At 55.7% G+C, this 27,080-nt stretch overlaps 8 protein-coding genes across 8 annotated transcripts; 3 read left to right on the top strand and 5 right to left on the bottom strand.

Moving 5' to 3' along the window:
- Positions 1-115: 115 nt before the first annotated feature.
- On the bottom strand, positions 116-1,831 carry N656DRAFT_319337 (mitochondrial carrier). The gene is made up of 4 exons (XM_064809226.1): positions 1,699-1,831; positions 691-1,605; positions 502-619; positions 116-403 (listed from the first exon to the last, which is right to left on the bottom strand). Exons 2-3 carry the CDS (start codon positions 1,590-1,592, stop codon positions 571-573), a joined length of 951 nt encoding a protein of 316 aa, XP_064667343.1. The 5' UTR covers positions 1,593-1,605; positions 1,699-1,831; the 3' UTR covers positions 116-403; positions 502-570.
- Positions 1,619-2,472, top strand: N656DRAFT_319474 (uncharacterized protein). Its single transcript, XM_064809227.1, has 3 exons — positions 1,619-1,657; positions 1,716-2,296; positions 2,361-2,472. The coding sequence occupies exon 2, from the start codon at positions 1,812-1,814 to the stop codon at positions 2,211-2,213; it is 402 nt and encodes a 133-aa protein (XP_064667344.1). The 5' UTR covers positions 1,619-1,657; positions 1,716-1,811; the 3' UTR covers positions 2,214-2,296; positions 2,361-2,472.
- Positions 2,473-4,685: 2,213 nt separating this feature from the next.
- On the bottom strand, positions 4,686-6,213 carry N656DRAFT_782628 (NAD(P)-binding protein). Its single transcript, XM_064815797.1, has 4 exons — positions 6,111-6,213; positions 5,505-5,988; positions 5,344-5,444; positions 4,686-5,278 (listed from the first exon to the last, which is right to left on the bottom strand). The coding sequence occupies exons 1-4, from the start codon at positions 6,193-6,195 to the stop codon at positions 5,046-5,048; spliced, it is 903 nt and encodes a 300-aa protein (XP_064667345.1). The 5' UTR covers positions 6,196-6,213; the 3' UTR covers positions 4,686-5,045.
- A 460-nt stretch (positions 6,214-6,673) lies between these two features.
- On the bottom strand, positions 6,674-9,548 carry N656DRAFT_319629 (uncharacterized protein). Its single transcript, XM_064809228.1, has 2 exons — positions 9,441-9,548; positions 6,674-9,359 (listed from the first exon to the last, which is right to left on the bottom strand). The coding sequence occupies exon 2, from the start codon at positions 9,275-9,277 to the stop codon at positions 7,067-7,069; it is 2,211 nt and encodes a 736-aa protein (XP_064667346.1). The 5' UTR covers positions 9,278-9,359; positions 9,441-9,548; the 3' UTR covers positions 6,674-7,066.
- Positions 9,549-9,794: 246 nt separating this feature from the next.
- On the top strand, positions 9,795-12,209 carry N656DRAFT_758924 (Ran-binding-domain-containing protein). Its single transcript, XM_064813185.1, has 3 exons — positions 9,795-10,103; positions 10,175-10,209; positions 10,290-12,209. Exons 1-3 carry the CDS (start codon positions 9,924-9,926, stop codon positions 11,968-11,970), a joined length of 1,896 nt encoding a protein of 631 aa, XP_064667347.1. The 5' UTR covers positions 9,795-9,923; the 3' UTR covers positions 11,971-12,209.
- Positions 12,210-12,389: 180 nt separating this feature from the next.
- Positions 12,390-17,793, bottom strand: N656DRAFT_838915 (Dna2-domain-containing protein). The gene is made up of 5 exons (XM_064818885.1): positions 17,565-17,793; positions 16,112-17,482; positions 15,957-16,052; positions 14,158-15,909; positions 12,390-13,518 (listed from the first exon to the last, which is right to left on the bottom strand). Exons 1-5 carry the CDS (start codon positions 17,607-17,609, stop codon positions 12,430-12,432), a joined length of 4,353 nt encoding a protein of 1,450 aa, XP_064667348.1. The 5' UTR covers positions 17,610-17,793; the 3' UTR covers positions 12,390-12,429.
- Positions 17,794-17,797: 4 nt separating this feature from the next.
- Positions 17,798-22,547, top strand: N656DRAFT_319912 (uncharacterized protein). The gene is made up of 4 exons (XM_064809229.1): positions 17,798-18,083; positions 18,141-18,505; positions 18,571-20,122; positions 20,201-22,547. Exons 2-4 carry the CDS (start codon positions 18,239-18,241, stop codon positions 22,228-22,230), a joined length of 3,849 nt encoding a protein of 1,282 aa, XP_064667349.1. The 5' UTR covers positions 17,798-18,083; positions 18,141-18,238; the 3' UTR covers positions 22,231-22,547.
- Positions 22,548-22,774: 227 nt separating this feature from the next.
- N656DRAFT_791630 (uncharacterized protein) lies at positions 22,775-23,792 on the bottom strand (the record flags this gene model as incomplete). Its single annotated transcript, XM_064816995.1, has 2 exons — positions 22,775-23,146; positions 23,241-23,792. 2 exons carry the CDS (start codon positions 23,790-23,792, stop codon positions 22,775-22,777), a joined length of 924 nt encoding a protein of 307 aa, XP_064667350.1.
- Positions 23,793-27,080: the final 3,288 nt, after the last annotated feature.

The raw sequence follows: 27,080 nt of genomic DNA on the forward strand, positions 1-27,080 counted from the left end.
GCGCCGTCCAAATTATTGTATTGGAAATCTTGAAGAATCAGGTTCCAAATCGCTTGGACTGAACATTGGAACGTTGAGCCTCGAGGGGTATGGTATTCTACAGTACGGAAACATTGATTTCAAGTACAATACACAGTGTGTTACGACACCCCTGCGAAAATTAGATCGGCCGAGATTTATCCGATCTCGGGGCCCTGCCTGTGCCAATTTTAGCATTCGATCTGAATTTCTGAAATCCTCCCACGTTTCTTTCCATGTTGACGGGTTCATCTGCTGGCACTTATAATGCTTCGAACCGGATCACTATAACAGGGAAGATTCAAGGGTCTCATGGCACTCGGAAAGTCCGATCAAAGTCCCCAACTATGCTGCTTCACTCCTGAAGGTCCATGGTATACGAACACTACTTAACCTTGATCATCAGTCATCCGCCAAAAGACTAATACTAAAAAATCCCCTTAATGTCAGGGGAAACATGGATGCCTCAACGCCGAACCATACAGATAACTTCCAATGCAGCCCAGCATAAGAGTCCGTCACAGAAAATATGCCACAGGTCATACAGCCAATCTACTTGGTGAGCCACCCGAGGTAGTCGGCCACGATCAAGGTCACCATCCTACCCAGAGACATTTGTCAGCAACTTGAAGAGAGCGATCAACCAAAGCCCAGCGAGGCACAACCACTTACGCGTGAGGCGCGATGCGGACATAGTACGTGCCGAACCCGCGGTAGAAGCGCATCAGCCCCTCCTGCTTGGCCACCTTTGCGAAGCAGTCAGCCATGCCCGAGTACGGGAGCTTGCCGTCGGGCCCCTTCTGCTGTTTCTGCAGCCGCGTCTTGACAAAATCGAACGGCAGCGAGAAGAAGGACGCAAAGAAGCCGGCAATGGCGCTTGCGCTGAGCGTCTGCGCGTTTGCCGACATGTTCGTCCTCGCCTTGAGCTGCGCCTTGGACTCGCTGAAGAAGGCTAGCTGGCCAAAGTTGAGCGCCATGGCCCGGACCACCGTTGGTGCCGCCCCGGCCCACAGGGCGCCGACGCCCTCACTCTTGGCGATGGAGCTGAGCGCGTCAATGACCGACTTGTAGTTCTTCCGATCCGCCACCGGCCTGAGGCCGTCGCTTTGCATCCGGATCAAGGCGAGATCTGCGGGATTCCCGATCATGGCTGCAAGCCCGCCTGCTGCGAGACCCGCCGTCGCGCGCTCACGGAAGCCAACCGACGAACCCTTGGACTTGGCACGCGCTGCCATCCTCGCCATGAATGTGTCGAAGAAGCCGAGACGCGCTGTGGTATATACAGCCTGTCGAAGCAGGCCGGCTGACAGACCCGTGTACAGATCAAGCGCCTTGCCGCTGGCCATGATCTCGCGAGTGACTGAAAGAGGCGTTGGTTTCGGGCCCCCAGCCTTGCCCTCGCCTGCGAGTTGGATGCGCACTTTTATCATGTCGACTGGTTGGATGACTGTGGTGGCCACCATGCCGCTGATTCCGCCATTGATGAAGGGCAGGGCAGCTCGCATGAACGGTGTGTGAAGAAAGTCGTTGGCCATGACGGCGCTGTCGCTCTTGACCGTCTTGGCAGTGCCCATGACTTCAGATCCCCTGGACCGTGCTGCTTCAGCCGCCTGCTTAACCGTGTTGGACATGACAAAAAGTGAACTCTTATTTCGAAAGACAATGGAAGGATTGGCTGACCACTCGGTCCCTCGAAGCTTCCCTACTTTTTCTTATACACAATTCGCGAACACAGGTCGGAGATTGAAGCCCCTGCAATACCGCGAGAAATTCGTTAGCCGGCGCTCACTTTTATGATCGGCCCTCAAATGTGGGTGTTGTCAATGCCAAAGGACCAAAGACTGCCAACAACCGAGACCGGTGAGCCACCATATGTCGATGCCGTCAGAAGTCCAGGGTCCATCAGGGTTGACACGGTCCATGGCGAGCTGACCGTGCCAAGAGCGATGATCGCCGGCAATGGTCGGCAACCAAAAGCTACGTGGGAGATATCGGAATCTGGAGCGGCGAGTGTTTGGGCTCCCTGGGGAGCAAGATGTGGACTTCGGGCAAGCCCGGCTGCATGCGGCGGTAATCCTGGGATCGCTGGGGCAGCCGCTTCGGCGATGGGGCACGGCTTCTGTGGAGCTCCCCCAACCTGGAAGTTTGGGGGTGCAGGAATGGGAAACGGCCAAGTCCCTTCAACTCAGAACTGAATGAACCTACCTTGCCCAAAAAGAACCAACAGTCTTTGTGAAGAAACCACAACTGGTGCCCTCTCAGTAACTATTCACATATAGCCAAAGAATCAGCGCTTTGGACTCGTTTGACGATGTCGTGGCGTGGCTTCGGACGTGCGGTACCTTGCGCCGGGCGTTAGGGGAGCCAAAGCGGGGTCGCGTGCCACCAAGCTGGTCGGTCGGACGGACTCCAGATGAGATAACCGGAGATGTCGCGGCAGGACAGCAAGATAACGTGCAAAAGGGAGGTGAACCTCTATGACGATTCTATTGTTTTCAGCTAGGGAGATGGACCGCGGAGAACTTGAAACATCTGTCTCAACAGTTGACGAGTAGATGTTGAGGGAAGGAAAAGCCCCAAGACAAAGGAGGGGCCCTGGCCAAGTTTAACTCTTAGCAAGTGTCACCGGTTTGCCTTCCCTTGGTGTATTTATGACCCCGCCATAGCTCGTTCGTTCATTTTCATCTCTTGTATGGCCCATGCGAGGGGCGATCGGTACTTGACGTAGGGTAGGTCCTGTACATGTACAGTACATACATCCAGTATTGGTGGTCCGGCGTCCCTACCACACCATCCAAGCCCACGCCAGCGGGAAAGTGCGGCTTGCATCATGAATGGCTTTTCCCCTTTCCGTAACCTTGCACGACTACCGAATATTGCCATCAATCACTGTTGGTTGGGTGTTGTGAGCGCTGGACTCCTGTTACACTGACCTCCCAGTTTAAAACATGCCGGGTTGCGACATTGCCATGCCTGCGAGAAAGCCCCCGGCTCGGCTTGCTCAGTCTGGCCATCTCTAGGTTACGAAATACCTTGCCTCAGCTTGCCTAAGGTAGGGAACTGACATCTTCATATACGGCGGGATGAATGCAGTTGCATGCGCATTGCTCGAGAGCGGGGTCAGGCAAGTCTCTCGGCATCTGTGTTGCTCTCCAGCTACCTACTACTAGCTGCCTGGACATGTCGGCGCAGTTCTTCATCCCTTGGATGGAGCGAGGAGACTGCCCGAGTTATACAGCACGCTCCGTACTGACTCCAAATCGGATCGTCGAATCTTTAGATGAATGTCAGGCCAACCGCGGTCTTCAGGTCAGGCTACACTGGCAAAAGTAGTGGGTAGGACAGCATTCGACGGGGGATGGGAATGTTTCTGCCACACCTAGCTATGGGGGGGGGGGGGGTAGGAATGAACCTGGTGTTAACCACATTCTTGCCGACTTACCTACAGGTACCCCTCGAGCCCCTCTCCTCTGTCAGAATGCTTTGCTGTTCTCTCACTGCTCTGTCACCTATGTAGCTCAGATTCGCCAGGTACCGTAGTCAACAGTGCCGAGGGACATTTTCCTCCCCAGAACCAGGGACTTAACATGCCCGAGGTTGGAGGAGGCAGGCAACTCAAGCACACCAACTTGACCCCGCGATGCTTCGGATTAGGTACCTTATGCACTCGTACAGTAGAGTACATTCTGCTTGAGGTTACAGAAGTGGTTCCGGTAAGACAAGCTTACCTGAATCTCCAGCACCCGTACGGAGGTAATGGGTGGTTCATAAGGTCCAAGTCCATGGCCTCATTGTGCGCAACCTGTGGGACGTTGGGGTTCGAAAGTCGCTGCCGCACCCCGACTTACACATGAGGTACGAAGGACAGAGTATTTGTCCATGTTCGTCATCTTATGGCAGTGGGTCTATCCCATTCATTGAACCATCTTGGCAGCTTGGCTACTCCGTAACGTTATCGATAATACACTATCCCGATTCCCGAGGCTATGGGAGGGACTACTAGTAGAGACATCGTGTGGCTTGGTTTTTCGCAAGTATTTGCTGTCGAAGAACTTGACAGTCAAACCTAGAACAAGAGTCTCACATCTCATGTCTTCGTCTGCGCTAAGCGAAGGGTGCTTACATAAGGTACCTTAGTTACCTTAGAGTGCAGTGGCTGCTTCGTAACCAAGTGCCTGCTGAAACCCAACAGTGACGTCACAGGGTGAGTTGCTGTATTTGTCTTGTGTATGTGAACTAGGTTATCTGATCGGTTTTAAGGAGGACTGGAGCGTGTCGGAGCAACCAAAACAGGTGAGTTCCAGATAGCTTTGGTGGGTTTAACCGGCTGGTGTTTATGTGTGGGATGCGTAGCATGTATGTACTGTACAGTACAATACCTCTGTGCCAGTCCAGGTCTGTCAAGGAGTCAAGGGGCCTAGTAGAGAGGACCAGCTCGACATTTTTCACATGCAAAACTTGAGACAGAGGTCGATGACTCTCAAAGTACCGGTACCCTGCCTGTGATTATTTTCCACCTGCCATGGGACGCGCAGGATCAGACGAGCTTGGTTCCGACGCACAATATTCTGAGGGCGAGGGAGGAGGAGAAAGGGGGGGGGGGGGGTTTATACTGCGCGAAACAGAAAGGGTTGAGTTGGACTTGCCCCTTTCGTGGGCATCCGCATGGGAGGAGAGCAGGAGCGACGCCCGCAGTGAGTCGCCCCGTACCCAAGTCTTGCCTCAGGGGCAGTTGCTTTCCTCCAAGCTGGCGGGCAGTTCCCATCTAACCTTTCCTTTCTATACCAGAAGCTGAAAATGCGAGGTGACTGCTGTACCTATCTTCAGGCATGCCGGTAATCTGCCCGTAAAGTGCTGTCGTTTTTAGGTTGGCCATCCCACAGGTACTGACTGACAAGGTCTGCGATGCATGGCCCAAGACATCTCGGATTATCTGCATCTGTCTTTGGCATTCTACAATATGCCCCGAAGACGCCGTCTTCATTTTCTGTTTTCAGAATTCCGGGTGGCCGGCCAGGCATCAAGCATCAATAACCGGTACTTGGGAAAGTTCCTAACCGGCCACCATCCACCACAATCGTGTTTCCGTTGAGATAGGCGCCGGCGCGCGAGGCGAGGTAGAGAATCTGGCCGGCCATGTCCACATTGTCACCCATGCGGCCAAGGGGCACTATTCTCTTGTCCAGGGGGATGATGCCACCGCCTGTAATGGAACCGCCTGCAGCCTCGACAATGGGGGCAGCCATCTCGCTTGGGAACACTGAATGGTTGCCAGGTCAGCAATCTTTCTGCACCGTTGACAGGCTGGAGGGAAGCACCACGTACGTCCGGGACAGAGGCAATTCGCCCTGATCCCCCAAGTGGGCAGCACAACGCTCAGCATCTTTGCAATATGCGTCGCCGCAGCCTTACTAGCACCGTACGCCCTGTTTAGCGATGTTAGTAATACTTGTAAGGAGTAAACAGTGCCGCGATCACCAACATACCACCCTCCTGGCGCTGCCTTATTAAACGCGGCAATGCTGCTCGTGACCACGACCTGGCTGCTCGGCCCGTTCCCTGCTCTCCGCTTGTTCCCCTCATCCAACAACTTGAGAAACGCCATGGCCGTGAACCAGACACTAGTACCATTGACGCGGAAGGTATTGGTGAAATCCTCAAAGTCAATCGCCATCTGAGAGTCGCGCCACTCATCAAGGGTCGTGACCCCGGGCACGGGGGCTTTGACCTGGGGCCCGCCGATGCCCGCGTTGCAGACCAGCAGGTCGAGGTGGCCGACGTCAGTCTCGACGACGGACACGATGCTCTCGAGGCTGACCTTGGACGTGGCGTCGCAGTACAGGGGCACCACCACCGTCGGCCGGTTTATGGACGCCGCCGCCTGCTGCAGCACGTCCACCCGCCGCCCGACAATGTATACGCGCGCCGCGCCCCCGTCGGCCAACGCCTTGGCTATCATCAGGCCGATGCCTAGTCAGGTTGCAAGCGCGATGTCCCTCGCTTACTCATTAGCCGGTTGTTCGTGTCTGCGGCAAGTAAAGGGGCAAAGAGTGGACAAAAAAGGGGGGAGGGATTGAATTCGGGTGATTCACCTGTGCCGCCTCCCGTGACGAGAGCTACAAGACCCTTGACTGAGAAGAGCCCTTCGACGTTGATTGTCTCCGCAGGTGTTGCCATGGTGGGTTGTGATGATGCTGGTGCTGAAAACCTGGAAGTAATGGAGGGAGAAACAGTAGTGGTTTGGAGAGATATCTCGATTCTCGACTCTAGGTTTGAAGCAGCCGAGTCGGCCTCAGATGACCAGCATGGAGATGAAGTCAAATGCTCTCAGGTTGGTAAGGTAGGAAGTACCTTACGGTAAGTGGTTTTCCACACTCTTTAGTTGCAAAGGTGGGTGCCGAAAAGGTGGAATCGAGAGGGGTCCATGCATAAGAGTAGTCCAAAATGAATTCCAGGTTACCGACCTACTACACGTGTATGTATTTATGACTGGATCTCCCGAATATCTCAAGTTCGGTGAGTCCAGGAGACCATCGCCGTCACCTGCTTGTCTTAGTGACTCACTATCTTACCGTAATTACCTCACTCTTTGGCTCTCAAGGCCTGCCCAAAGATGGGGCCCGCCTTCTCCCGTTGCCCCGCTCCAAACGACTTACATCCAGAGGAGCCCTGGCACTCCTGGGAGGCGATGGGAGGCCCAGGCGCAGAGCGCAGATCGTGAAATTGCTACCTACTGCAGGAGGCAATCGAGTGGCCGGAGGTGACGCAGGGGGTGGTCATCATGTGTTGTTATACCTACCCACTCCATCCGTGTCCATCACGATGATCTCAGCAACGAGTATTCGGTCAGACAGAGGCCCAATACCGCAGAAGCTGTTCGTGGAGAGAATAACTTTTTGTTCATATCGCCAAACGGACCAATTCTATCATATAACACCAGTCGTGCCGAATATCATCAACCCCGCCGAGCCGCATTCCTCTAAGCAGCCCCTGCTCTCTCCTGTGCAACAGGGGCTGGCCGCGAGGAACTACACAACAAAATCATGCCTTAAGCACTGGTGCCGTCCTGAATGAGTTTGGTGATCTTGCCAATGGCAATGGTTTGCCCCTGAAAGGTAAAATTAGTATGCGCTGTATAAGACACCCCGGAAATGGGTAGACTCACCTGGTCACGGAGCGTGAAGCGACCCATCTGAGGATAATCCTCGAACCTCTCAACGCAGACTGACCCAGCCCCGCCCGTCACCTGCAAAATGGCAATGATACTGTCGCCCTTCTTGGCGTGCGTAGGAGGCAGCTTGCTCTTCTTGTTGGTCCCCTTCTGCAGCTTGTGGAGCAAGGCAGCGAAGGTAACCTCCTCAATGGCGGCGTGGACGTGCAGAACGCAGTTGAAGCCAGCCGTGAGGATGGTCTTGAGGTCGAGAATTCGAATCTGTGCCTCGAACTGCGAGACATTGTGCACCAGACGCTTGGGCGAGCAGAGGACGAATCCAGGCAGAATCTCTTCCTCTTCGATACCGCGAAGCCGGAGGCGCACTTGGTCTCCGCATTGAGCGATAGCCACTTCATCCTCGGTTTCGCCATAAGCTGCCGCCACTTCAACGGTTTGCTTGTTGGGCATCATGATCACGCTCATGCCCTTCTTGATAACACCCGCCTCGATCTTGCCCTCGACCATGGTGCCCATGTCACGGTACTTGCCCGCAACCGCCATCATGAACGGCGCGTTCACCTTGCGCTCTAGCGCCTGCATGCCGTCAAGATACTCGAGGAGCGACGGTCCGTCGTACCAGGGGCACACGTCCTTTGGGACGCGGTCCTTGATGCCCAAGGTCTGCTGGGCAGCAATCGGCATGAAGAAGACGTCGGTCTTGAGGTTATACCCAGTGCCTTTCAAGAACTGCTGCAGTTTGGTGGTGCACTCGACGTAGCGTTCCTTGGACCAGTTGACGGTGGGGTCGTCCATCTTGTTAATGACAACGATCAGCTTGTTCACGCCTTGTGTCTTGGCCAACATGGCATGCTCTCTGGTCTGGCCGCCCTTCTCGAAACCCGTCTCGTACTCGCCCTTCCGTGCGCTGATGACCAGGATACCGACGTCTGCTTGCGACGCACCGCCAATCATGTTTGGCACGTACGTCTTGTGGCCGGGCGCATCAAGAATGCTGTACCGTCGCTTCTCCGTCTCGAAGAAACCACGGCCGACCTCGACAGTCTTACCCTTGGAGCGCTCCTCGTTTGTCAAGTCGAGAGCCCACGATAGATACCACGTCTCGCGGCCCATCTCCTTGGCCTCTCTCTTGTACTTGTCTAGCGTTCTCTGATCGACCATCCCTGTGACGTAGAGGATGGCGCCTCCTAGTGTGCTCTTGCCCGCATCAACATGGCCGATGAAGATGATGTTGACGTGCTCTTTGCCGTATATTTCCTTGAGCGTCTCCTCGTCTACATCTGCCGCCTGCTCCTTCTCAACGGCGTCGACATCGCGGGCAGCAGCAGTCTTGGCGGCGCGAGATGGACTGGAACGGCCCGACGAAGGAGTGGGTGAAGTCTTGCCGCTGCTGGCCCCCTTTGCGTCTGTCTTATCGATCGCCTTGGCGGCCGTTACTTTAGCGGCCGCTTCCGCAGTCCCTTCTTTCTTTGCCTCACTCTTCTTTGTCTCCTCCACCTTCGGCTCTTCCTTCTTTGGCTCCTCCTTGGCAGGGGGAGTCGCGCCGATGGACAGAACCTTGGCCTTGGGCTTGGGTGCATCCCCGCCTATGCTTAGAACCTTTGCGCCACCCTCTTTGGCCACAGTGGGCTTTGGCGCATCATCCGCTGGGGCGTCTGGCCGCTTGGCGACAGTGGGAGCGGCCTTGGGAGCTTGCTGCTGGGCCTGCTGGGCCTGCTGGGGTTGAAACTGCTGCTGCTGCTGCTGCTGCTGCTGGTAGCCCTGCCACTGACCGTATCCTTGATTGTAACCAGCTTGGCCGTAAACAGCCCCGTACCCTTGCTGGCCGTACTGCCCAAAATTCTGCTGGCCACCATATTGGGGGTAGAAACCCTGACCGCCGTAGTAAGGCTGTTGGTACCCGTATCCGCCGGCATATGTCTGGCCCGGCTGGAAGGTTTGCGCTGTAGGCTGGAAAGCGGCAGCGCCGGGCCGGAACCCTCCCTGAGCTTGCTGGCCACCGATGTTCATCTGCTGTTGCGCCTGGCGCGCCAGGTTCTCGTCCTGAGCCGCCGGGTCGTCCTCCCAGGAGTCCTGAACGTTGGACATGGTTTCAAAGGGATTGTTCTACTGGCAAAACTCGAGGGCGGGGAATCGCTTTGGTCTGCGGGGAATCGGAGAGCAGTGTCGACTAGAGAGGCGAGGATCTGAGAGTTAGAGAAGTTGTTCCTTATCGACAACGTACGATTTCTGAGGATATCGGGATTCTTACCAATTCAATAAGTTTTGTGAGTCGACCGGCGTGGATCCTCTTTCTCTTGCTCTTTCTTCGCACGAGGCAGAGATGGAAGAATTGGCACTGCCCCACCAAACCTGAATGGTGGCGGGGAAGGAGGGCTTTGGGCGCACAGTGCTGTGTCAGCAGTCACACATGCTTACCCCTCCAGCTTATTCACTGTCGTAACGGTGGGAGCAGGCTTGTTGTACATTTCTGCCGGCGTTATACACAGTGCGCAAGACAGTCAGCCTAGTTTGAGGCCCTGAACACCCGCCTTGACGCCTAACGTCAGGGTACTTCGTATTGTAGAGTACCTAATTGGGCCGTTTGTTGACTCACTAGCCGCGAAGTCGATGAACGAACAAACATTGGATGGAACGGAGTCTGGCCAAAACAAACGTTTGAGACTCAGCATCGATGTGTTTCCACACCATGCTCCCTTCTTCAGAGACACGAGAATGGGCTCTCTGAGGGACCATGGAAGCACTTCTCGCAACACTTGGGGTTCAAACTGTCAACTACGCCATAAGATCGGGCATCGCTCTGACGTCCAAATATGCAGTCCAGCAGTGCTCACGACTTCTCAAGGCTGTCAATGACAAGGAGGTGCGTGAAGAGCTCAAGGCGCTGCAGAAGCTGCTCGATAGCAAAATCAAGGTTTGTCCCTTCGCGGCGTCAAGATCGCAATGGAAAATGTCGGCTAAATGTTGCTTGTTATTTATCGACAGATACTCTCTCCCGCACTCGACTCCATCGAGTACAAGTACGTGCAAGACAAGACATCAACTGTGAATCTTGTTGCATAATGAACATGGAAAAGCTGACAGCAATACAACCAACCAGGTCCGGCCGAGGAAACGTCTTCCTTGCGTCGGCGGTGCCACTTGCCAAGTCGCTCCATCGAGACATCGTCCGTCTCGGGAAGCGGCTGGATAGTGCTGCCACCGCCGAGGAGGATGCTCAAGATGCGGGACGCAGGGCCTGGAAGGCGGAAGCCCGCCATGCTGAGCTCTTGCTGATCATTAGCGACATCAAGCGTCTTCTTGAGCGCATTGACCGCGATATTCCTCTTATCCAGCTGGCCATCACTGCGTCTGGCGAGAAGATGTCTGCAACTCTGACACCTGGCATATCGCCTTCAAGAATGATGCAGGCTAGTGCCCTGCTTTCTTTTGCGGATGCCCAGTTTGTCCTTGAACCCTCCCGACCAGTCCAGGTGGGAGCTTCCTTTACATTGTCTCTCTACATGCTTTTTCTGGGTCACTCACGGGTTGGACGCTGCCCTGGCGCGCATGACACGCCGCCGTCGCCTATGGGATCAGAGGAAGATGGGCGCCCTGAGGCGCCCTATGGTTTTGAAGAAGGAGACAGAAAGCCCATTTGGCAGGAGGTAATGCACAAAGCACGGGTGCGGCTCTGCCGGACCCCCTTAAATTGGACTTTTGATCCTAAACTGGGTTACAGACCCCAAGGACTTTCTGGTTCACAGCTTACTCGCCCTATTTCCGGAAATAGAGAGTCTGTGGTAGGACAACCAGATGAATACTCATACCACTTGGAGATCATCGAGGACCTAGATGATGGGAGGTTGCACGACGGCGGCGACCGGAACCCCGAGCCCTTCGACGACATTCGATTGGCCGGCATCCGAGAATCGATTCCAATACACCAGATCTCCAAAATCTTTTACACGGATACTGGGAGGATTCTCAATATCGGCAATGCAGAAGACAATAATCCTGTCCTGCTCTTGAAGCGGGATGTCAACGCAAAATCACCAGCCCAAATGCGGAAAGAGTGGTTTGATGAATCAGAGGCGGAAGATGATTCACCCCACGAGGCCGCGAGCGGACAGTCCGAGTTCTCAGAATCTGATGACCAGGACGAAGTTGACCGGCAGCTGTGGGAGGAGACTGAGCATTCTTCACCGCCCCCTGGCGGCCAAAACGGGTGGTACGTATCCCGTTTGCCTCCACACCTTGACCCGGAATGGCTGGCGTTGGAGGTATACACGGAAGATAACGACGCCGAAGACGAATCCGAGGACGAGGACATCGGAGATGAGTCCGCCAGTGACCGTGACACACCAAAACGCGCGGCAACTGCTCCGCCGCGGGCCCAACGAGATGGACTTTCGGTCGACTCCAAGCTGATGGCCCAGATCCGGCGGATCTCGCTCCAGTCAGGAACCATGTCCGTTCATCCCTCTCGTCAGTCCTCCTCTACCGAGCTCGAGAAAGCCGACGAGCGGGCACCGGAATCATACGTTGCCAGATCACCCTTCGGTTCCATCGTATCATCCCTCTCGCTGCTGGAGATGCTGATACGCCTCACAAGTCTGCAGGAGTTCCAGCAGACGTCCCACTTGGCCATCCCTGACCATATTCTGATGTTCTTCTTGGAGGAGACCTCGACGACCGGTGCGCAGGGCGAGGCGCACTGGCGGATGAGGAACGAGGCGAAACGGCGCATGGGCTTTGATCCTTACACAGATACCCTTGAAGGAAGAGCTGGGACAAGCTAACGTAACATAGCTGCCATAGATGGCATATAATAAGTCAATTAATGCATACAAGGCATCTAAATCAGGTGATGGTGAGTCGTGGAGCCAGTGTCGATTACCAGCTTTCACAAGCATAAGCAGAAGTACAATACAAGTGCTTAGGGCCCCAGAGGGAATTGGTATCACGGACCGCGGTATGTATCCCACTCTGCCTCAGGGGGCTATCTGGCTATCAATGTGCAGAGGTTCCCTAGCGACGCCAATAAACATGCCTTTGACTTGTCAAGACAACGAGCTAACCGATGCATCCAACCCACGCATCCGCGGGGCAATTGTCCAGTAAGCAAACACTACCAACATACACCTAACAAGGTAGCCTAACCTAACCTAACGGTAACATAACCTAGCCATACCCATCATACTAATCCTGGCCTTGAACTCCAAGCAGAAGAGAAGAAACAGAACATGTGATACTCAACACTAATACCCGCCATCCATAATGTCATTCAAAATGTCCCTCACCACCGGCTTGCCCCTGAGCAGCGCCCTCTCCCCGATCCGAGCTGTCTTCTTCGGCTGCAGCACCGTCGCGCCCGCACCTGCACCTGCGCTCATCCGCTGATTCTCCTTGCCCTTTGCCTTTCCCCTTTCCATCCTCTTCGTCTCCTCCGCAAATAACAACAACCCCCCCTTTTTCTTCTGTGTTCCCTTCGCCAGCACATTAGCAGCATCAGAACCCCCCCCAACACCACCACCACCCACAACAATTCCCTGCGTAGAAGCAGAAACAGCAGCACTCCCCTGACAGCCTCCTCCATCGTCCCAGAGATGCCCATCCAAGGCCCCCGGTTTCAATCCATAAACCCAGTCGTGCTCCTCCATGAGCCTGACGAAGCGCGCGAGCATTTCGCCCTCGCCGCAGCCGCCGAGGGTGCTCTTGCTGCCGACGACGAGCAGCTTGGTCTTGGCGCGGGTGAAGGCGACGTTGATTCTGCGCCAGTCCTTGAGGAGTTCACCGATGCTGCAGGCCTCGTTGCTGCGCACCAGGCTGAGCAGCACGACCGACTTGTCCCGGCCCTGGAACCGGTCCGCCGTGTGCATCTCCACCTCGGCGGCGGCCGGCCCGCTCATGATAGATGAGCTAGTAGCGCGGAGGGTGTGCTTCAGCAGGGCGAGCTGCGATCGATAGTGCGTGACAACGCCTATCGAGCTCGGCGGGACGCCGACGGCGATTAGGGCGCGCACTAGCTGGGCGACAACGCGCGCCTCGCACGGGTTGACGATGCGGTTGCCCTTGGCTTGCTCGCGGCTGTCTGGGAGGAGAGCGTCCGTGTCTACAAAGCGGACGCGAGCCGAGGGATGGACAAGGTCGGCCAACCAGCATGTTCCGGGGCGGGGTGAGGGGCAGGGGAGGAAGTTGGTAGACGCGCCCTTTTTGTTGGGGGAGGTGGACGGGCTGCGATGGCGCTGCTGCTGTTGCTGGGAATGGGAGATGAAGGAGGCCGCGTCAAAGTGCCTGTGGCGAAGGGCGTCCATGTCGGGAACATGCAGCTCGGCAAAGCGGAGCGCCTCAGTGCCGCATTTTAGACGACCGTTGTAGATGAGCGTGTTGGACAACGACATGATGTCCTCTGACATGCGGTACTGGTGCTCGAGGTTGACGACTGATTGGGGGTGCGTGTCCGAGAGCAACTTGAAGAGGGAGACATCCAGGCCGCCGACGCGTGCCTCCTCGTTTTGCACAAGCGGGGGAAGCTGGTTGTGGTCGCCTACAAGGACAAATGTGCGTGCCATCCGGATCGGGCCCAGACAGATGGGCAGAGTGATCTGCGATGCTTCATCAACGATGCAATAGTCAAATGTGCGCTCGTTGAAGATGGGGTGGTTGACACCCAGACAAGTGGTTGCCACGACTGGCGTCTCGTGCCATGCTTGGCGGATCTCGTCAAACGACTTCATCGGTTGGCTGGCTAAGATGGCAAAGTCTCGCACCTCGTGGTGTACTTTGGCTGGGGCTCCAAGACGTAGAATGGGAATGTTGTCTTGCTTGAGCTTGAGCAGGATATTGTCTACCGCAGTGTGTGTGTAAGAAGTCAGAAGAACAGTTTTCCCCTGGCCGATCAGAGCCCGGATGATGTGGGCAATGGTGGTGGTCTTTCCCGTGCCCGGCATTCCGAGGACCAGGGCGTAGTCCTTCGCACTCATTACCTTCTCCACCGCTGCCTTCTGGTCCACATTCAAGCTATTGCTGCCCGGTACTGTGTACTGGGTTGGGGTCGTTTTGAACCTCGGGGGAGCTAGGTCGACAACGAGTCGACGAATCTCTGCGGATCCAAACGGACCATCGGCCATGACTTGAACCAGGTTGTTCCGCACAGTCGCCATGCCGTTGCTGAACTCATCCTTGTCAAGCCGGTAGCGTACTGGAGCGTCTTTGATCTTGCCCTGGCACTGCTCTGGTTTTGCGCCCTCGGGAGCCACATCCATGATGCTTGCAAAAACCTGGTTGTCGACTGCGTCGAAACCCGGTTGCCGAATTCTTGCGTTGTGAAGACGCCTGTCGACTACCACATCGATTTTCTGCTTTTTGACGGCCGCTACGTAGCCCAGTGCGAGTGCAAAATGGCCCTGTTCGTCAGAGACGACGATCGGCTCTCCAACAGTGAGTTGCGAGTCTAGGAACGAAAAGCCAGGGGCCGGGTTTTCCTTGATGAATGTGTACGAAAACCGGTTGATCTTGGCCTGGTTCCTATCCTCAGATGCTGAACCTTCTTCAATTATGACATTGGAGAAGCAACGGCCCAGCTTCTCACGCTCCGTGCTGACCATAGTCCATAGCTCTCGGCGTAGCTTCTGGCTCTCCCTTTCTTCCTTTGTGAGCAGATCCTCCCATTTCAGGAAGAAGTCCCTGTGGGTAGGGGTGAGATGCTTGACAAGCTCGTCGAACTTTTCGTGCAAACCGCTAGATTCACCGTCGCCTCCATCAGCAAGTTTGTGGTAGGTGAAACACGAGACCTGTGCATAGCATTTCCCACATGCGTTCTTGCTCCTCTTCATGGGCGGCAACTGAACGCTCCTCTCCCGGATATAGCAGGCCAACTGGTTTCGCTGCATGATCATGTGGCGGAGCTCGTGCCTGATCGCAGGTATGCGCAAGGTCTGTGATGTTTCCATGTAGTAGAGAATGCCATAGACGATCTCAATGTCGTATCGATCTGAGAGGAGGAGGTTGTACAGCACTGTCTGAGCCTGATGGTTCGCAGTAGCATTCTTTCCGGTTTTGACTTCAAAGGGCACCGTCAAAGTCTTGGATGCTTTGCCCTCTCGCATCGTGACCTGGACGGTGGCATCGATGTTGCCTTTCAATCCATACATTGGTGACCAAACATGCTCTTCGACATCGAGCAGTTTGCTAACACACATGTTGACCTTCTCCCCGTTTTTGCCGTGGACAAAGGCGTTTTGTTTCGGGCTTGCGGATACAAATGTTTCGGCCCAGGATTTGAGTTCGGGCATTTTGGACGCTACATGAGCGCGCGCGTCCTCCAAGCTGACTTTTATGATGTAGAGGTCCTCAAGGTGCTTCTTCAGAGTCTTGTTAATAACAGATCCGAGAAAGCCCAAGTCCCAGTTGTTGGCCATCAAAGCGTCCTGAAAGATTTCATGGAGGATGGTGCCATAGACCAGCGCAGGGGTTGCCTCGCTGGTGGCTTTGACTCTGTCTTGGAGAACTGCACGCCGCATGCACGTAAACGAGTCTGCGACAACGGTTGAAGAAACCAATTGGTCGGGGTGCAAAATGAGAATGTTGTGGTTGTTGTCGATAATACAGCGGCCGGAAGGCTCGAAATTGCCGATGATGTGGACATAGGCTTTGGGACTTGCTTGGGTGTCGTACCAATCTCCCCTGAGATGAACCGTCTTGACAGCATCCGTCCCATCTGCTTGCACGAGGAGGATCTTTACTTATATCAGCAGCTATCCTACAGGAGGACGGTGCCTCTTACCTTCTCACAAAATTCGCGACCTCTCTCATCGGCATATGAGCTGTCGAGAACATTCGTGATCAAGTACCGCTGAATCGCCTTGGGTTTGTGACTGAGCTATGCTCAATACTTTAGCGTTTTGCCGTAGAAAATGTTGGCTATCTTGTTGTACGTACATGGGACGAAAAGGGGTGAGAAGCCGCCTTGGTTGTTGCAACCTCGACAGCTTCAAAGTCGATATCGCGAAAATCGTCTTCAAAAGCTTCATCTTCCCCCCACCCAAGGGAACTGGGCTGGTGCCGTTGTCCATCGGGCTGATTCTGAGAAAGATGTTTTGCCTCCACCTCGGCCACCAAGTCTACAGCACCATCGAAGAGGTCGTCATCCAGATCGCCGAATTCATCCTCAAGCGTTTTGATGGCTTGCGGCTCAGGGCTGTTGTCGTCTGACATGACAAGAGTGCTTTCATCCCCTTGTGCCAGGTTGATGCTTGCTTCGAGCTCCATGAAGGTCTCGTCGTCAAAATCATCATCTCCATAGTCTGAGGAGACCTTTTCTCCAGAAGAGACGTCGATGATTCCATTTGCCTCGATGCCCGCTCGGGCCGACTTCTGGGCCAGCGGAGAGCTCCCACGTTGTGGTCGTTTAGGGGACGGTCTGGCAGGACTGGGGACCTTTGTCGTTCTTGTCGACGGTGATTGCGCTTGTTGGTTTGCCTTGATATCCGCCGGCTTCGATTTCCTGATCTCACCATCGACCGTCTCCAGCAGGGCCGACACCATGAACGATTTAGAAGCTGCAATGCTGTCCCTTGCGACGCTGTCCCCTTTATCCGAGTGGGCCCGCTCAAGTTTCCTCCTCTTGGGCCAGTGAGAACCGCAACTGACGGTCTTCCTTAGCGACCTGTCGTTGCTTAGTCCGCCTCCCTCGGCAGGTGGCCGAGGAGAGGACGACACCATGAGCTGTGCCAGCAGCGGGTTCGTCAGGCCGGATGGGCTGGCCTCTCTGCCAGGGAGGGAAAACCGGTCCCATAGTTCCGAGGCCGGGTCGGCGCGGGGTGTTTTGAGGACTTGAGCCAGCTTCTTGGCGTCGATTCCAGGTGTTAGATGCTTGGCGGTTGGAGACGAGGTAGGTGACGAGCTTCTGGCGCGTTTGCGGCCCTTTCGAGGGAGAAGCGGGGAGATGGCAATGGGCTGGCTGGCATTGTAGTCGTTACACCATAGAATCCGCTCGCCGGGGGAGCGCTCTTGGTCTGTCTTGGGAACCTCGGACTCTCCCAGCAGATCCTGCCATGTAGGACGACCAGCTGGTGTTGCAGTCGCTTCGGCGGTGTCAGCTGCTGACGGCAAGACCTGGTTCGAGGTTGAGTCTTGGGCGTCGCCACCGGTTGGTTTGCTGGCTTTGGGTAGCTCGGAAGGTTGAGGGTCGAATTGGAAGGCCAGCAGTTTATTCTTGGTCTTGTCGGACACGGGTAGAGGAGGAGGAGGAGGCTTTGAAACGGTAACCTGGGGGGTGGGATTGCTCCTTGATCGTTGCCATTGTGGTCGCTATAGCCTGTCAGAGCACGCGATTTCGATTTCTATCTTCATTCTGCCGACGACAACGGCCTGGCACGGGGATATGACTGACTCTTGAGCTTCTGGTCTGCTCGGAGAAGGACTTTTGCAGAGGCATTGCACCTAAACTGGAAATGCTTTCCAGGCTACCTGTGCAGACGCCTCCGGTTCGTTGAGTATCGGCGCACACTGGGTTGGGTGGGCGCGGTGATAATACAGTTATGCAGCTCTGTTTGTCTATGCATCGGAAGGATGGTGTGCTGTGCGGGTTGACGGGGGGGTCAGAATTACATCAAGGTTATGGTCAAATTGATGGAGGACGCGTTGCCGCGTCCAAACTAATAACGTTAGAGTCAGGAACGCGACTTGCCCCACCATGCTAGCTCAGGAACAGCTCCAGACCCACTTCACGATAAGATAAGCCCAACCGCTCCCTCCAGGACTGTGAACTCCAGCGGCCAAATCCCGTATGATGTCCATAGACTGCATACCCGTGGCCCCACAGCGGAAGCTGAATCTCTGGATGAGAATCGCAGGCGCGCAGCCCTGCAAGGTTGCGAACAAACGAACAAGCCTAAGCACGGGTGTATAAGTGAGCTGCAGATCTAAACCAATTACCAAGTTATACAGTTATACATATGTGTGCCAGCAAGCTTCGACTGTGACCCGACTGCCGTCATTGAAATCGAACCCGCCAAAGGAAATCCGGACCGATAGAGTATTAGGGGTACCACCTTGACCGGCACAATGGACGAATATCCCGCGGGCAGTTTGGAACACGCAATTCCTTTTCTACTCACTCTGGGGACACGTACGGGCACACCATATGACCCGCAGCTGAGTCCTGCACTTAAGGAACAGGCGGTTCTCATCCGGTCAGAGCTTCCATCCCTCGACTCAGACCCAGCGAGCGCGCTGCTGCGCTACCTGCAGGATCGCGATGCCTCACAATTGCCATGCAATGGACGGGACATGTCCAGAAAATACCGCTTCAAGATCCAAACGGCCGAAAGGGTGCGTACAAGACAAGCCCGGCACAAAAAGTACCGTCTAGTTCTGATCCGATCCAATCCATCTAGTCGCTTCTACTGCCTCCGCGCCGTGCCCGTCTCCCAGACGGCTTCGAAGCTCCTTCGCCGTCGCCGTCCACAGTGCTCCACTCACCATACTCCCCCTTGAGTCCCGTCTCCCCGCTGTATCCCGACGGTCTGATCGACACACAATGGATCCGCAAACATCGCGACTTTGTTCCCAGCGTCTTGCTCTGCTTCTACGCGCTTTCCTCCGACCCTACCCTCGCCACGCTCTGCGATAACCAAATCAAGACGGATGTGAACAATATCAGGGCCCTCTTGAGTCAGTCCGGCTACAAGACGCGGCTGGCAGTGGTGCTCTTGAGCGACCACACGAGCCACTCCGTCGACAGTGTCCAGGAAAGACTCGAGACCATACGAAAAGGATGCGGCTTAGATCCAAAGGTGCTGTTCCTGGTGCCGCCAAGTGACTCTCAGGACGAGCTCGAGCGCGTGGCCGAGAACATGCTCACAACACTCTACAGCATAGCTCTTGAGTACTACCGGGACCTTGGGCGACACGCCCGGAAAAAGAGAAGTAGGGGAATTGCCCCTCAGCCGACAGTGCCACCGACGTCTGGCACCTCGCAGACCCTCTCGCTGGCAGGGTGGAACGTGCGCTATGATTTCAAGTCTGCCATTTTCGCAGAATATCGACTCGAGATGGACGTTGCCCTGCGCTCGTACGAGCAGGCCTACGAGAACTTGCTGAGCTCAGAGCTGATGGAACTTATTCCGAGCTGGAGCCCGCGGTGGAACGAGGCCAGGTTCCTCGCCGACGTTATCGCGGTGCGCTGTCTGCGATGCTTGCTCTGGAACGGGCAGTACAGCGCCGCTGTTCGGCGGTGGCAGTCTCACCGTGAGAGGATAGCTGACTTTGTCGACCGCCGCGGGAGGGGTACCAACAACTATGGCTGGGAAGCTTGGGAGGCTCGCTGGGCCGACGTCATGGCCGACCTCATTGAAAAAGCCGATATCCCTGAACTCGGGCCGTCAGCTCCGAGGTTATGCCTCCCACCCGAGAAGAGCGTGATGGGAGAGCGTCTGCGACCTTGGGAGCTGCTCCACCACACGGGCTACTGGTACCTCTTGGCGGCACAGCACTTGCGCTCTCGGAGGGCCCTAGCTCACTCTATTCCCGAAGATGACAGGAGGTCACCCAGCGCCTCGCCGGCTTCTCACGTTGCCAAATCTGCCTTTTCGTACGACACCTACATGTGTCCAAACCCCTTCGAAGAATACCCCCTAAATCACACTGGAGTAGACCACGGCCGGATGATCGTTGATCGCTTGCTGCGGGCACGCGCCGACTTCTTGAAGCGCGGCCAAGTCCGGCTTGCTGCTGAGGTATCATTGGAATGCGCCAGAGAGCTCGCCGTCGCCAAAGATTGGAAAAATATTGTAGAACTTTTGCGCCCTCATTGGAAAGACCTGCCGTTTAGAAAGGAGGGCTGGGTAGAAATAGTCGAGGAGCTGAACTGTATTCTCAGGGCGGCGGCTGCAGCTATTGGGAATGCTGAGTTGGTGATAGCCATTGATTGGGAGTTGCTATCAAGAAGTATGTCTCACGTTCTGGCCCATCCACTATCATAGCCGCCAATTTCCCTGCTCGCCCACCCTGCTGACTCGATCGTAGGCTTCACAGAGCGTCCCGACTGGCATTATAACATCTTGAGATCTTTGGAAGGCATCAACACCAAATCCAGGCCCACTGTCTCCATTGGAGACGGTCAGATCCTCTCCTTCATCTCTGCATCCTTCCTCTTCAACCATGAAGAGGGCAAGGCCGGCCAGAGCGTCCGCGGCCAGCTGTGCATCAGATCAGATGCTCACAGGAGGTCCACGCCAGTCGCTCTTAGCAGAATTCGCGTGCACTTCAGGGGCAGTGTTGACGCTATCATTCTGAGGCACCAAGGAACTGAGCATGCACAACGTCAGATATCCGGCAACGCGGCACTATTTGCTGTATCACTGACAACCCAAGCGGGTGACGACGGGATATCCGAGTCCACCGAGTCAGACGATGCTGCCAACAAAGTTACACTCAGTGGCTTCGCAGACTTGACATTACGACCTGGCCAAACCCTAGTGCTACATATGGAGATTCCCCTGCGCGAACCCGGCGAGACACGGGCAGAATCCGTGGTCATGTATCTCGAGAATGAGGCCTTCAACTTGGAACAGTCCTTGATGTTCCGGGAGAGAAGCAGCCTGAACCTCTGGTATATCTCAGCCTCTTCCACCAAACATGTTCCTCGAGCGCATCCCCTGACTATCCGGGTTCTGCCGAGGCCCCCTAAAATGGAGATAAGCTGCCCGAAGTGGGAGGAGCAGTATTATACAGACGAGCCCATCAGTCTCGGTTTTGATATTGAGAATGGCGAGGACATTGAGGCAGTCGCACGGTTGGACATGCTGTTGTTCGGCGAGAAACCACCGACGTTCGCTGTAGACATTCCCGGACGCGAGATTCAGAACTCGTCTAGTGTCCGAAGCGAAGAAAGCAAGCTATCGGGGGCGCCGCTGGGCGCTATCGAAAGCTCCAAATCACTCACCATCACCCTCCGCCTCCCTCCAATTGAGCTGTCGAGCCGATATGACCTGACACTCAAAGTCACTTATTTCCTCTCTACTAACCCCGGCACGCCTATTTCACAAACGGCCAACTTTCAGCTCAACGTTGTTAACCCGTTCGAGGCCAACTACGAGCTCCTACCTCGTGTTCATCCGGACCCCTGGCCCAGTCTTTTCGACCATGAAAGTATTAGTGTACCATCAACCGCCAGTGATGGCGCCCTTAGCGTTCCCAAAGGCATTTCGCAAGCGTGGTGTCTGGTAACCCGATATGCCTCGTTCGCTTCGGAACCCCTGCGCGTGGTAGACATCGACGTCTCCATCCACACCTCCCCGACGTCATCAATCCAGTGCACCACCGTCCAAAAACACACCGACCTCCCAGTTTCGGGCCGGCTCATCAACCCCAAGACAATCGAAGAAGCGGCCTTTGACCTGGTCGCCCAGAAATCGTCCGTCGACGACCGCAGCCATGCGTCGCTGGACATGTCGCTCATTGTCAAATGGACCCGCCAAAACCCAGAAGCAGGAGACTCATCTGACGCATCCCCCGATGATGCAAACTCGGCAAAAGTAAACACCACCACCCTCCCGGTACCGCGCTTCACAATCTTCGGCACCGAGCCCCGCGTGTTGGCAAGCGTCTCCCGCCGCCAGCTGCTCTCTCCGGCCCAGCCGCTCGTCACGCTGACCGTCACGATCGAGAACGGCTCGAACCACTTCCTCACGTTCGGCCTCGTCATGGAGCCCAGCGAGCAGTTTGCCTTTTCGGGCCCCAAGCAGACCACGCTCAACCTCCTCCCCGTCTCGAGGCGCTCTGTTGAGTACCGCCTGCTCCCCCTTAAGTTGCCGGCGGGTGGTGGAAAGGAAAACGAGAAGAAGGAGGCCGGCAGGGAGGAGGAGGAGGAGGAGGAGGAGGAGGAGGAAGGGGGTGTGTGGATCAGGCCTGGGTTGGTGGTTAGGGATAAGTACTTTCAGAAGATTCTGAGGGTGATACCCGGCGGCGAGGGCGTCAGGGCGGACAAGGATGGGTTCGAGATCTGGGTACCTTTGCCGGGGTTAGGTTCTGCGTCTTCTGGGTCGTCTGGGTGAAGTGATAAGGGGACATATACGGGCATAAGGGTGACTAAGAAACCTTGGGTTTTGTACATTTAGGGGGGGAAGGGATGGCGTGTGGGGTGCCGGTGAGCCGGAATTTCAGGGTACATAGCTTTAGGTTGTCATCTAGGGCGCTTTGCCGGGGCCTTGTAACCCATCCTCTTGTGAACTTAATGGCACAGTCAGGGCTTCGATCACTGTATTGCCTCGTCAAGGGAAGCCCTTGGTTCGTGTACAAACTATGATGTCGATACTGTAGCTTTAGCCACGTGAGTATTGTTGTACTGTTGCTACCTAGAAGATGGGCCTTGCATTATGTATTTGGCATTCATTTCGGTCCAATGAGGGATGATTTGTGAAATCCGAGATAAAAAGGAAAAGGCAACGTGGAGGTAGCAAAAAACTTAGGGGTATTCATGCAAAAAGACACGAAGATGAGAAGAAAAGAAAGCACAGTGAATGTAATGACAGTTTGCCAGTATGTGGCTCTCAAGAAAATAATAGTAGGAGGAGGAGGAGGGAGAATATGAGAAACTGATCAGCCTCCAATGGTCTCGCCAATCTCCTCAAGCAGATCAAAGATCTTGTACCTCAGTCTGTGCTCGCCCTCAACAACGATCCAGCACGTCAAGGCGATGGCCTCCTCGGTGAGATCGCCCGAGTGTGGGCCCTGGATGTTGAGCTGCTTGACCAGCTTCTTATGAAACTTGGATCCGTCGGGCGGCGACGACCTGATGCTCTCAATGACCTCGTTGGCTGAAGGGGTGGCGCCTGGGGCAGGGTATCTGCGCAGCCTGCCCACGAAGGACCGGGTCTTGTTGGGCGGGGCGCCGACCTTCTCGGAGCTCTTGTACGAGACCCAGCGGTCCTTTTGGAAGGTGGCGATGATGTTGTCGTGATCGTCAACGAGCTTTTGGATTTATTATTTTTAATTTTAAAAATAAGTCACATTGTTACATACGGGACGGAGATCGAAGAGTTTAGAGTGTGTGTAGGTACCTTACCTTGAAATCGTGTGACACTCCCTTCCACTTCCTGAAAGGTCCCGTCATGAAGCGCCTGGTGCCAGTCCACCGGTATTCATGGCCGCCGAGCTGCCACTTGACGGTGCGGGTGACGAACCTGGGGCGCCAGGCCTTGAAGAGCGTGACAAAGCCCTGGACCGGAACATCATCCTCAAGGGGTTCCTTGGGGGGTTTCTCTGGCCTGCCCCAGAATCTGCGCCACTTCTGCAGTCGGGCGTGGCTCTTGCGCTTGGATGCACGCTTCTGGTTGGCGAGGATCTCGTGCACGCCGTCGCCCATCTGCAGCTGGAACGAGTTCCAGAAGCCGGTGCGGAAGGCGCGCCCCACGGCGACGCTCGTGGTGGTGTACTTGGGGTGGTCGCCGCGGTAGAAGATGGGCCGCCACTGGCTCGCGTGCTTTTGGGGGACCGGATTCATGATGTAGTAGTCGGCGGCCTGCGTCGCGTCGTCCTGGCCAAAGAAGTGCTTGCGGCCAAACGGCATGCGCCGGTACAGGTTGCGGGTCCAGGCCGGCGCCGTTCCATTGACCATGATCGGGTCCTCTCCGGGTTTCTCCGAGTCATTGTTGGCCATGGTGCTGCTGATTGTGGTTGCCATGATTGGAGGCGAACCATGATTGATGCGCGCCGACGAGCGAGTCTGCCAGACGCGGAACAGAAACTAGATATAAAAGAAAGAAGGCACCATGAGGTTGCCCACGCTACTAAGTACGAGACACGGAGGAGCCAAGTAATTAGACTAGGTAGGGTCATCTGAGAGAAGGGGTCCCAGCCGCTCCGTATAGGCCGTATATGCACCACTGGCGAATCCGAAGCGAGTCAAGCGTGCGGCTGAATGAGTGATTGAATGATACGGATACCCTAATGATCAATCCCCCAGCTATAGTATCCTCATCTGGAGCTGTAGCAGGTTGGCTTAGTTGGGTAGCCCGGTAACATGCTTCACTGTCCTCCGGGTTCAGTTTACCCGAGCGAACGTAAGCAGCCTCGGGCAGCTAGGCACGCAAACCTGAACTGAGGGAGAGGTGGGGCGGGAAGGGGAAGAGAGAAGTCAGAGAACCAAATGGCGGACCCCTGAATGTTTAACTCCTTATTCGCAGTACAAATCCCATTGCATACAGTTCCCAAGGCTCTGTCTTAGAAATGTTGGGAGATATTCTCTATACCAATCCATCTAAGTGTTTACTTCCTCTCCTTTAAACCTAGGATTCTTTATCTACCTTGTTTTTACTTAGCCCCATCTTGCCGACGACGTCTTATACCACGCTCGCGTATTCGTCAAGCCCGCTCGATCTAACAACGGCAACATCTAGACCTCGACTCAATCATGTTTATCTATCATAAGGCAGCAACCGCTGTGTGATTAAAAGGAGCGAATTTAACAGGCAGTAAAGCCAAGCAAAGCGGTCCGAATAAACAAACGACAGTAAGCAAGGAAAAACGGAAAAGAAGCAAGCGAGACGAGCACAACCGCTTCCACCAACCCAACCCGCTGGTCTCGTAGGTTCGCAAGCTGTAGGTTAGTACTCCTCCACCTTGACCGGCTCCACCGTCAGGTGTTTGTCGTCCTTCTTGACTTGCTCCTCAACCAGCGGCTCCCCAGCCAAATTAGTCGCAAGCGTCTTTGTTTCTTCGTGTTCTGCTTCAGCCCGAGACTCAGACTCAGGCTTGGGCTCGGGTTCAATCTCAACCTTAGTGTCAGCCGGCTCCGCCTTTTCAGCTTCACCTGCCCCACCTGCCTCTTCCTGCTGTTCCACAACGGGGGCCTCGGTATCTGCCCCCGCCTCTGCCCTAGTCTCAAGAGTCTCCTTCTCCTCCCCATCCTCAGAGTCAGCCTCCTGTGCTTTAGCCTGCCCCGACCCGCCAAACTTCAACATTCCATCATCAGGATCAATCTCAAACAGCGACACGGCCGAGGCAAATCGAAACGTCGGTACTCTAGTACTACTAGCCTCCGAAGAAGCAGGAGTAGATGCCGCCGCCGCCGCAGCTGCAGCTGCAGAGGCGGGAGCCCTCCTCTGTGGACCCCTCGCCCTGCCCTTGCGCGCATCGCTAAGCGGCACTTTCTCCTTCTCCTTCTCCTCGGATTGCTCGTCTTCCGCCACCGCCACTTCCCTCTTAGGCGGCGCCTGCGGACCCAGCTGTAAACGCCTGTTGAGATCGTTCATGAACCCTGCCTGCAGCGCCGCGATTTTCGACCCCATCGGGCGAACAGGGACAGCCGGCTTCTGGCGGGGTGGCGGCGCGGCCGCCTCGGCAGGCTCCAGTCCGCCAGAGGTGGGGCCGGCCTTGGCGGGGCGGGCGGGGATCTGTGGTTTCGGCTTGGGCCGCTCCGGGATGGCCGGCTTGTCCTTGTCATCGCCTGACGCCTGTCTAGGCCTGGGCCGCTCGGGTACAGCGGGTTTGTCGCCCGCTGCCGGCGACTTAGCCTGGGCCCTCTCGGGAATGTCGGGTTTGATAGTGTCGGCCGGTGACGAAACATCGTCTTGTTGAGGCGTCGAGACAGTGGTTTCAAGCTTCAGGCTGTCGGGGGTGTCCTCCCAAACGTCGCGGCTGGGGAATCGCTGGCCCGAGCTCGGGCGCGCATTGACCATCTTCGCAGCGAGATGCGGCTGACTTTGAGCCCAGAGAGGCTTCTGCTTGTTCCGCGCCGGGATGAAGCCCTCGGGCCCGTGCTCCCGGGCTTCCTTTTCGGCGAGCTCTTCCTGGTGGCGGGCAAATGCCTGCGCTGGCGTCTCGCCCTCTCTTGGAGGGGGTATAACTGCCGGCGAAGGCTTCTCCTGCTCGTCAAACAGCTCGGGCGTGGACACCTCGGCTGTGTAGAAAACGCTGCTAGGAGCGTCTTCCCAGATGTCGGCGCTGGGGAACCGGTGCTTGTGGTTGGATTTGGGCCTTTCCTCTTTGACGGGCTTCTTCGGTTCCGGTTTCTCGTCGTCCTTGAAAAGTGGCTCGTATTCTTCAACGTCCTCCAGAGGAGTGGGACGCAGCTCAAAGGAAGTCTCCTTGTACAAGCTGGCAGGCCTGCTCGTCGGTCGGCTGGCGGGCTCTTCATATTCCAGGGGAGGCTCGACTGCCGGATGGTGAATACCGGGCGATGGATCCTTGGCAACCTCGTCATCGGCAAGAATAGGGGCCGTGTAGGGGCGCTCCAGCTCTTCGCCGGCGTTCACAGATTCCGTGTCGCTGAACATGACGGACCGGCGACGGCTAGGCTCGTCGACATGGATGACGTCGCCGATTGCCGAAGGCCGACGACTCTCTTTGTCCGAGTCCGAGACCGTCGAACCTGGCTTGGTGGGATCTTTGGAATCCGGGGAGGATGGGCCAGGAGTGACAACGCGGGACGTGGATTCGTCAATGGCCTGCCAAGCGACCTGATCGCTAGGGGTGCCGGGGTAATTCTTGACCGCTGTATGGTGACGGGTTGTCAGCAATGGGCTGCCGAGAGATGACCTTTGGCCAAACTTACCGAGGCCAGAACCATGGCTTGCTGTATCCCTGACTATCTTATTCAAATCATCGCTGCTCATAGAGAAGTCATTGGGGCGATCGTAATGATGCGGTACGTGCTCCTTTTTCAAGAGATCCGGGTGCTTGTCATAGTAGGCCTTATCCAACCTGTCCTGGGAAACGACGCCATGTCCGTGCAGGCCATAGCTTCCGGGAGGCAGGTTACCGTTACGGGACGAAGCCCTTCGCACATGATGTCTGCCCTTCGCAGGTTCAGCAATGGCAGGCGAAGGTGATGGGGCCTGGACGTCGCCGGCATTCGGATACATGGGCACCTGCAGGCCAATCTCGGGAATTCCATGCTCGTCGT

This window comes from Canariomyces notabilis, assembly GCF_033297395.1.
Source record: "Canariomyces notabilis strain CBS 508.74 unplaced genomic scaffold N656scaffold_23, whole genome shotgun sequence".
NCBI classification, from domain to species: Eukaryota; Fungi; Ascomycota; class Sordariomycetes; order Sordariales; family Chaetomiaceae; genus Canariomyces; species Canariomyces notabilis.

Excerpts from the sequence above, each read along its gene's own strand:
- N656DRAFT_319337 (XM_064809226.1), bottom strand. The coding sequence starts at position 1,592 with ATGGGCACTGCCAAGACGGTCAAGAGCGACAGCGCCGTCATGGCCAAC. Across the intron at positions 620-690 it reads GTCCGCATCGCGCCTCACGC|GATGGTGACCTTGATCGTGG; the intron begins GTAAGTGGTTGT and ends GTCTCTGGGTAG.
- N656DRAFT_838915 (XM_064818885.1), bottom strand. The coding sequence starts at position 17,609 with ATGCCTCTGCAAAAGTCCTTCTCCGAGCAGACCAGAAGCTCAAGA. Across the intron at positions 16,053-16,111 it reads CTCACCCCTTTTCGTCCCAT|CTCAGTCACAAACCCAAGGC; the intron begins GTACGTACAACA and ends TATTGAGCATAG. Across the intron at positions 13,519-14,157 it reads AGAAGGCAGCGGTGGAGAAG|GCGCTCCGCTTTGCCGAGCT; the intron begins GTAATGAGTGCG and ends TGCGGCACTGAG.
- N656DRAFT_319629 (XM_064809228.1), bottom strand. The coding sequence starts at position 9,277 with ATGTCCAACGTTCAGGACTCCTGGGAGGACGACCCGGCGGCTCAGGAC.
- N656DRAFT_758924 (XM_064813185.1), top strand. The coding sequence starts at position 9,924 with ATGGAAGCACTTCTCGCAACACTTGGGGTTCAAACTGTCAACTACGCC. Across the intron at positions 10,104-10,174 it reads TGCTCGATAGCAAAATCAAG|ATACTCTCTCCCGCACTCGA; the intron begins GTTTGTCCCTTC and ends ATTTATCGACAG. Across the intron at positions 10,210-10,289 it reads CTCGACTCCATCGAGTACAA|GTCCGGCCGAGGAAACGTCT; the intron begins GTACGTGCAAGA and ends ACAACCAACCAG.
- N656DRAFT_319912 (XM_064809229.1), top strand. The coding sequence starts at position 18,239 with ATGGACGAATATCCCGCGGGCAGTTTGGAACACGCAATTCCTTTTCTA. Across the intron at positions 18,506-18,570 it reads AGATCCAAACGGCCGAAAGG|TCGCTTCTACTGCCTCCGCG; the intron begins GTGCGTACAAGA and ends CAATCCATCTAG. Across the intron at positions 20,123-20,200 it reads TTGGGAGTTGCTATCAAGAA|GCTTCACAGAGCGTCCCGAC; the intron begins GTATGTCTCACG and ends ACTCGATCGTAG.
- N656DRAFT_782628 (XM_064815797.1), bottom strand. The coding sequence starts at position 6,195 with ATGGCAACACCTGCGGAGACAATCAACGTCGAAGGGCTCTTCTCAGTC. Across the intron at positions 5,989-6,110 it reads CGTCACGGGAGGCGGCACAG|GCATCGGCCTGATGATAGCC; the intron begins GTGAATCACCCG and ends CAACCTGACTAG. Across the intron at positions 5,445-5,504 it reads AAGGCAGCGCCAGGAGGGTG|GGCGTACGGTGCTAGTAAGG; the intron begins GTATGTTGGTGA and ends ATCGCTAAACAG.
- N656DRAFT_319474 (XM_064809227.1), top strand. The coding sequence starts at position 1,812 with ATGATCGGCCCTCAAATGTGGGTGTTGTCAATGCCAAAGGACCAAAGA.